Source organism: Camellia sinensis, chromosome 1 (assembly GCF_055761805.1).
Source record: "Camellia sinensis isolate YWXY chromosome 1, ASM5576180v1, whole genome shotgun sequence".
Lineage (NCBI taxonomy): Eukaryota > Viridiplantae > Streptophyta > Magnoliopsida > Ericales > Theaceae > Camellia > Camellia sinensis.
In genome coordinates, this window is record NC_138961.1 from 197607501 (window position 1) to 197615000 (window position 7500).

Genomic DNA, 7500 nt, shown 5'->3' on the forward strand with positions numbered 1-7500 from the left:
GGTTTGATTCAGCTTTGTGACATATTGCCATGCCATGTCTTCTTACTGTTCTAACAAGTTGAAGATGTGAAAAACAGTTCCTGAAACATAATTTCATATTGGAATCCCAATTGCCAGCTTACGTTCAGGATATGTATGTGGGTGCATGTAGTTACTGAAGGACATTCTGGGACATTGGAACCCTGATGAAGCATGTAAAATCATTAATAATTATCTTAATCTTCTTGTCTATCAAAGAGATGCCAACAATTAGGTAGTTAAAAAAAACTAACATTTTGACAGATAAAGGCATGGAATGGTAGAATAACTTTGCATCAGATGATGTATTCATTTACATGTGTATACTCGTGTGTATAAAATATGTTGAACATGTAAGCTAATCTTAAGCTAAATGAGCTTCAAGTATGATGCATGAAATAAGTTGAGGCATTCTAATTTTCCACAGGCTATGTTTGATTGATGAATGCGTCTTTATAAAAGAAAAAGCATACTAGTCTTAAATTTGGTGGTAGCAATTTCAATAATTGATATGTAATACACACACATATTTAGTAGTCAGTTGTTGAATATTCTTCATAAATAATTTTCATATGTTATATAGGTATCTGGCAGAATAAGTAATCAATGCTTAAATTCTAATCTGAAACATTTGATGGTTTGGGTAAAAGGGAAGGGGATACATCCAAAATTCTTGTTGACATCTTTATACCTGTAATGTATGCTTGAAATTTCCAACAAAGCAAAAATATAAATGTAAAATGAACGAAAATATAAATAAGTTGTTTATGCCTTTTGTAAGGTGAAGCTTGTTTTTCCAACACTTGCATTATGTTGTCTGTCATGTGCAGTTGGTTAGACGACTGCAAGGCCAGGAGGAAAATGCTGCTGGAGAAGAGGTAGCACCTACACCAAAGAAAATTTTTCAGCTTTTGAATCAGGTAACTAACTTTCTTCTTGAAAGGGGCTTGCATGGGGCTTTGCCATGTGAGGGGTATTAATAAGAACATGCTATACTCTTCAGATCACAATATTCAAGCACATGTTGATTCTTTTCCACAATTATTATTATTATTATGCAGTTTGCTTTTTTTTTTTTAAAAAAAAAGTAAAATAAAAAAAAAATTATGAACCCTTTAATGCTTTGGAAGTCTTAACTTAAATCTTCATATCAGTTTTGTTCTATGAGGGTGTTTAGCATGCCATTGAGCTTCGAATTCAGTGGTGTTCCAAAGTATATGGACTGTAAACCTATAAATAGATCATTATTGTCAAAATTTGTTTATAATTCTTTTAATTTCGTATATTTTTTTCCCCATCTCTTTTGTAACTCATACAAGCGCTATGTTCTTATTTAGGCTTTTCTACGCAACACCAGTCTTAATGTCTTATCTGTCTGTTGATACTTAGGTTTCTTCTGCATTTTCTATCTAGTGTCTACTTATCCTTTGTATTGTGTTTGTTAAATTGGCATGATTTTTGTTTCAGACAGTTGAAGCTTTGTTAACTGTTCCAGTACCTGAACTGGCATTAAGGTTGTACTTGCAATGTGCTGAGGTACCATAAAATGATTTGCCTTTAACTATTTTGAGGACTGAATGCAATATCATGTTCTCACAGACCTTTGCTCACCTTTGTTTTCCTAAACCTCAGGCTGCAAATGACTGCGATCTAGAACCTGTTGCCTATGAATTTTTCACCCAAGCATATATACTATATGAAGAAGAAATTTCGGTACTTCTAATACTGACTTATTTATGTTGCTCTCTCTCTCTCTCTCTCTAGGAACCAATTGTCTTGTCTTTTTCAGAACTTTTTCGAACCGTGTTATATTCTACATAGAATTATACTCATTCTCTTCCTGCTGCATGGATATGAATGTTTTGATAGGATTCAAGAGCACAGGTGACCGCAATACATTTGATTATAGGGACTCTTCAGAGGATACATGTCTTTGGTGTTGAGAACAGGGATACGTTAACACACAAAGCCACGGGGGTAACAATTGTTGCACATTATAATTCTCAATTTGGCTTTAATTATTAAAAAAAAGAAAAAAGAAAAATCTGATATGAAGCTTTTTCTTTTGAGCAGTATTCAGCAAAGCTTTTGAAGAAGCCTGATCAGTGCAAAGCTGTTTATGCGTGTTCACATCTCTTTTGGGTTGATGAAAACGATAGCATCAAGGATGGCGAGAGGTACTTTTATCCAGAGACTTTGGTATTCATAAAAATACCTGCACATGTTCTTATGTGTGTCACGTGGGTGTTATAAACCTTATTGTTCATGCAGACCACTCACTGTGGCTAGTCCAAGTTTTTGTTTTGGCTGAATCTGAATCGGCTGAATCTGAATCACTCTTTGGATTTATAAGATTTTCTGCACCTAGGGAGAAAGATTGCTTGGCTTTTGATTAATCTGGTAAAAAATTTCCCTTTGATCCAGGGTATTGCTTTGCTTAAAGCGTGCTTTGAGAATTGCTAATGCTGCTCAACAAATGGCCAATGCAACACGAGGTAGCAGTGGGTCGGTCATGCTGTTCATCGAAATATTAAACAAGTAAATAGTTCCATTCTTCATCATCTTTCCACTTCATTTGGTGGCACATTGTCAACAGGAAACACGTTTTCGTTTTTGTTTTTGTTTTTGTTGTGTGTTTTAATTTTAATTTTACGTTTTTGTGTGGCAATCCCAGGTATCTCTATTTCTTTGAGAAGGGGAACTCAGAGATTGGTGTTTCTGCAATCCAGGGCTTGATTGAATTAGTCACAACCGAAATGCAAAGTGAAAATATGACACCAGATCCAGCTGCAGATGCTTTCTTCTCCAGTACGCTGCGGTACATCCAGTTCCAGAAGCAGAAGGGTGGTGCTATGGGCGAGAAATACGAGCACATTAAGTGTGATTTAGCCGGATGAGCATTCATGATGTGAAAGCTGCAAGACCATTTTTATTGTTTTGGAGGTTCAAAAATAATAGTCAGCTTCGGACTTCTCGTATACACTCAGAGAATCAGAGAGGAAGCTGTTATGTTTTTTCTGGTGGAAGAAGTGGCCTCTTCATGCTCGAGTTTGATGCAACGTTTGGAGTTTAGGTGAGGATTCTCTGTCTCTGGAAAATTATGTATGTCATAATTTTCATACATTATTAGTGAAAAAAGTTTATGCTATGGTTTAACCGAACTGTGCGTTGAGTATTGTTTAGGTTTGTACAGAAGTTGAGCCAATTACTGGATTGTTCAAATTTAGTTTGACAATTTAACGAGCATCAAGTTCAAAATTTGCTTTATCTGTTGGGATGATTTATGAGTTTTAATCTGAAACTCCAAACATGGAGGAAAGCGAACTGCTGGTAACAAAAACAACGAATTCACACTAAGTCATTTTTTGTCTCTCAGTTAGCAAAAACTGTTTCCCAATTGGCTACTACAACAGTCTCTCTCTCTCTCTCTCTCTCTCTCTCTCTCTCTCTCTCTCTCTCTCTCTGTACAGTGGTTGTTGCAAGGGTGGGGGGCAGCAAGTCCAGGAATCACGAAAGGTGACAAAGGGTAGTGGAGGAAGGGGGGGCTGGGAAGGGATGCAGTCGGGGAGGGTGGGTCTCCAGGGAGAAGGGAGAGCTGGGAAAGGTTTTCCCCAGTGGAAAAATGATAGAATTGGGAACAAGGTGAAAGGTTCAAAGAAAATTTTTTGAAATTTAGAGATCCAAAAAAAAAAATAAAAATCTAAAGATATTTAGATTTAGTGGAAGAAAATAGCAGCATTTAGAAATTGAGAAATGTCTCATCCTCCCATTTCATTACTTCCAATTGTACCTCTAATAAGATGGTAAATAATATCAACTAATTAATTTTTTTTTAAATTCTTCTCTCTTTTCAAAATTGTTTGTCACCTTGTTAGATGTGTAATTGAGAGATAAAATAAGGGGATGTAATAGAAATTATATCACAATTCACATTCAAATATATTCAATTACTATATGTATTTCTTTTAGTTGAAAATGAAAAACGAGTTAAACCTAGCAATTCATTTTTTTGGGGCAAACAATATTTTTCACATCTTCTACCATTTACTTGCAATGAAAGATAAGTCTTTGTGGAAAACGTTTTCGGTGATTAAAGAACAGCTAGTTTATTGGAGCGAAAAAATTCACTTTTAAAAAGTAAAATTCTTTGAACTAGTCTTTGTTACGACACTGTCACTACCACCATCACTAATCACAAGTAGTACCATATTAATTTTAAAGTCACAATCAAACATAGGATGATGTTTTTCTCAAAAAATATTTTTTGTCCAAATAAGCTTGAGAGATAACAAACCAGTACAAATTATGCAGCTGAGGCGACTTGCATTAGAAGGCAAAATAAACAGATGCAGCTTTTAGGTGTATTTTGGACATGAACATCCTAGGAGATTGGTCAGCATCAAGAAACAATTTTGTTGACTCACTACATATTCTAAACAGCATCACAACCCAAAATCTTTCATTGAGATACAAAGAAAGTAATGTATATATATATTATATATAATTCATATCATTGTAATCTTCAATTGAGATGTAAAGAAAGTAAAGTATATATATATATAAAATGCATATCATTGTAATCTCTAATTGACATACAAAGTAATGTTTATATAAAAATGCATCATGGTAATGCAAACTTGTTCTCATAACTGGGATCTTTCCGGTCAATTAATACATCAAACAAATCAAAACCGGATGGGGAGAATGAGGTGGGCACAACATAGTGCGGCTCTACAAGTAGAGAACACAACAATACAGAATACAATTTTCACCTCACAGTACCGTCCATGGAGACTACATACCAGGGACCTCTTGCTTCCTGCTAGACAACGGAACATAAAGGACACAAGGAAGAAATATGATTAGAATGGGTTGGAAAGCAATTAACTCTTCAGGCTTCTTTTTTCTTTCACAATATGGAGCAACCAGCCTTTTGTGCCTTGCCTTTCTTTTTCTTCTGCTTGGGTGGCTGGAGCACAACTTTGATGGCAGCGTCAAAAACACCCTTCACATTCTGCAAATTACAAAAACGTTTTCCACAAGATGACCCCCTCAGCAGAGAGAGAAAAAAAAAAGAAAAAAAAAGATCTGTAGGAAAGCATGAGAACATTAAGATATAGCAGACATACCAACTGCGTTTTGGAACTACACTCGATGTATGAAGGTGCCCCAATCAGCTTCCTTAGCTCCTCCCCCTTAAAGTAAATGGTAAATCATAAAGAAAGTGGTAATATATATATATATATATATATGTTGGCAAAATAAACTCAAATGGAAAAACTTCTTTGAGTGCAATCACTAGGTACATGTGAAGAGGTAGTCTTTACCTGTGCAGTTGTAATTGGCACGGCGCCAGGATGGTCTATGAAGAATTGCTTATCATCCCGAAGATCTGAGGTCATTATCGTCAAATCAAAAAACAAGATCTTCATTGTGGAAAATTATTTAAAGTACATATCTGTCAAAACAACCCTTAACTAAAACAGAACAAGAAGAAGCAAGTGATCATGACAACAGTAAGGAAATCCTACATCAATTTCTTTCTAATGTGAAAGAAAAAATAAGTAAAATTAAACAATAGGAGAGTGGATGGCATGTACCAAACTAACTGGTAAGTCAGAACACATCATTACATAGCAGTAAATATACTTTCTCACTTCAGGGATAGATAAAGACAATCAATAGTGAGGTAGGATAGATAAAGAAATCAACATGTTGTCAACAAACTCCTTGGCCATTTTTCCTCTACTTGATTGTCATACAAGTTTCCAATTCTGACCATGAGAAAAGTTCAGACAGGGTACTAACAACCTAAGAAGGTGTTTTATATTGTGTATATAGGCATTAGAATGGGCATGTACAAAAGAACCATATAAACTTCTTTTCAAACAGTAAACTTGGACAAACCGGCCCAAATATAGAGAAAATAGTTATGAATAATTCTCAAATTTTTCTATAAAAGTGTATAATCTAAGCAAAAGCAAAAATGCAATGATGAAAGAAAGTAAAATTTCATTCCTTCCAACAGTGGAACATAAGAGCATCTCCATCAAAGTTAGTTATTTTTTTATTTTTTAATTAAAATAATGAGTAAATCATTAAATTTCAACTCCATTAAGGTAGCTATTAAGTTAGCTATTTTGGTTTTGGTGGATTTGACTCGATTAAATGTAGCTAGTGGTTTGGACTAGTCAAACATAAAAAAACGTTACTTTTGATATTTTGAAATTAGTTGTGTAGAGTTTATAAAAAAATAATTTTAAATTAAAAATAAATAAAAACTGGTTAAATAGCATCTATGAAGCACGGACACGGACACGGGACACGGCAATTTCTAAAAAATGGGGACACGGACATGGCAGGAGACACTGCAAATTTTTTAATTTTTTTATAAATATTTTTATTTTAATACACATTAGTTATTTTATTTATTTATTAATATGTATAAGTATATATTATCTTATAATATGTATTATATATTATCTTATAAGTATATTTATGTTATATAATAACTATTATATAATATATAATAAAAATAGTCATTATATAATAGTTATTATATAATAGTTATATATAGTATATATGAATCAAGACAAGAAGATAAAGACAGGAGAGAAGCGAAAGAGAGGGAGCAGAAGCGAGACAAAAGCAAGAGAGAGGGAGACAGAAGTTAGAGCGATTGCGATTGCAATCGCGATCGCGAGGGAGAGAGAGAAGGCAAAACAATAAATTAAATAACGGGGACACGCCAGATGCCGTGTCCCATATGTGTCCCCGTGTCCGACACCGCCACGGCTTCCATTTTGGCGTGTCCATACTTCATAGAATAGCATGGCAAAAGGATATAGAGTTTGTTGGAAAGTGTATTTAAAATGTGTTCAGCCAAAATAGAAAAAATAACTTTTAAACTAAAATATTACAAAAATTTAACTGATGAGGATGGTCTAATACAACTAAACTAATGTATCCATGTAACCCATGGTAACAAACTCCTCCAATCTTTTTTTAATTTTTATTTTAAAAATCTCTTAATTTCATCCAGCTATTTTCATAAAACAAATAAATCCCAAATATATCCCACATATTTCAATAATTCTCAAATTTTCTAATTGTCAAGAATATTACAAATAATTTCGCATGTTTCCGAATTCCCCAAATTATTTAGACAATTATAGAATCATGACTTGTATTTGGAAGTTTTTTAATCAATTTTTTTCTTTCACATATTCAAATCAAGAAAGAACAAAATAAATAAAAAGGGAGAGAAATACAAAAAGAAATAAGTAAATTTTAGAGGCATTTGTGAGACTGGTTAAAATGATTCATTCATGAGATATGGAATATCTTTCAAGTCAAAATGGGTCACATGGTTTAAGTAGAGAGTGGTGTAAAGATGAGGGAATGGCAACAAATGTGAATTGAATAGTCAGAAAAGAAACGAAAATGTCCAATTAAACATAAAGCATGGTCTATAAAAAAAAA

At 33.8% G+C, this 7500-nt stretch overlaps 2 protein-coding genes across 6 annotated transcripts in view; one reads left to right on the forward strand and one right to left on the reverse strand.

Annotated features, from left to right (window-relative positions):
• LOC114301735 (vacuolar protein sorting-associated protein 35B) overlaps positions 1–3285 on the forward strand; it is a 12335-nt gene extending 9050 nt beyond the window's left edge. For all 4 annotated transcript variants that reach the window (XM_028246698.2, XM_028246700.2, XM_082891793.1 and 1 more), the window contains 8 exons: position 1; positions 849–938; positions 1486–1554; positions 1651–1731; positions 1888–1995; positions 2092–2195; positions 2443–2556; positions 2693–3285. The exon at position 1 is cut by the window's left edge and continues 89 nt beyond it. In XM_028246698.2, the coding sequence (XP_028102499.2) occupies position 1; positions 849–938; positions 1486–1554; positions 1651–1731; positions 1888–1995; positions 2092–2195; positions 2443–2556; positions 2693–2915 (790 nt within the window). In that variant the 3' untranslated portion in view covers positions 2916–3285. The remainder of the gene's footprint in view (positions 2–848; positions 939–1485; positions 1555–1650; positions 1732–1887; positions 1996–2091; positions 2196–2442; positions 2557–2692) is intronic.
• A 1320-nt stretch (positions 3286–4605) lies between these two features.
• The window catches only part of LOC114301734 (rac-like GTP-binding protein ARAC1), a 5775-nt gene continuing 2880 nt past the window's right edge, over positions 4606–7500 (reverse strand). Inside the window, exons 5-7 of one of the 2 annotated variants that reach the window (XM_028246694.2) lie at positions 5346–5410; positions 5148–5213; positions 4606–5032 (exon numbers count right to left, since the gene is read on the reverse strand). In XM_028246694.2, the coding sequence (XP_028102495.1) occupies positions 4928–5032; positions 5148–5213; positions 5346–5410 (236 nt within the window). In that variant the 3' untranslated portion in view covers positions 4606–4927. Of the gene's footprint in view, positions 5033–5147; positions 5214–5345; positions 5411–6238 lie in introns of those variants that run through there. The other variant, XM_028246696.2, reaches the window with a different exon arrangement.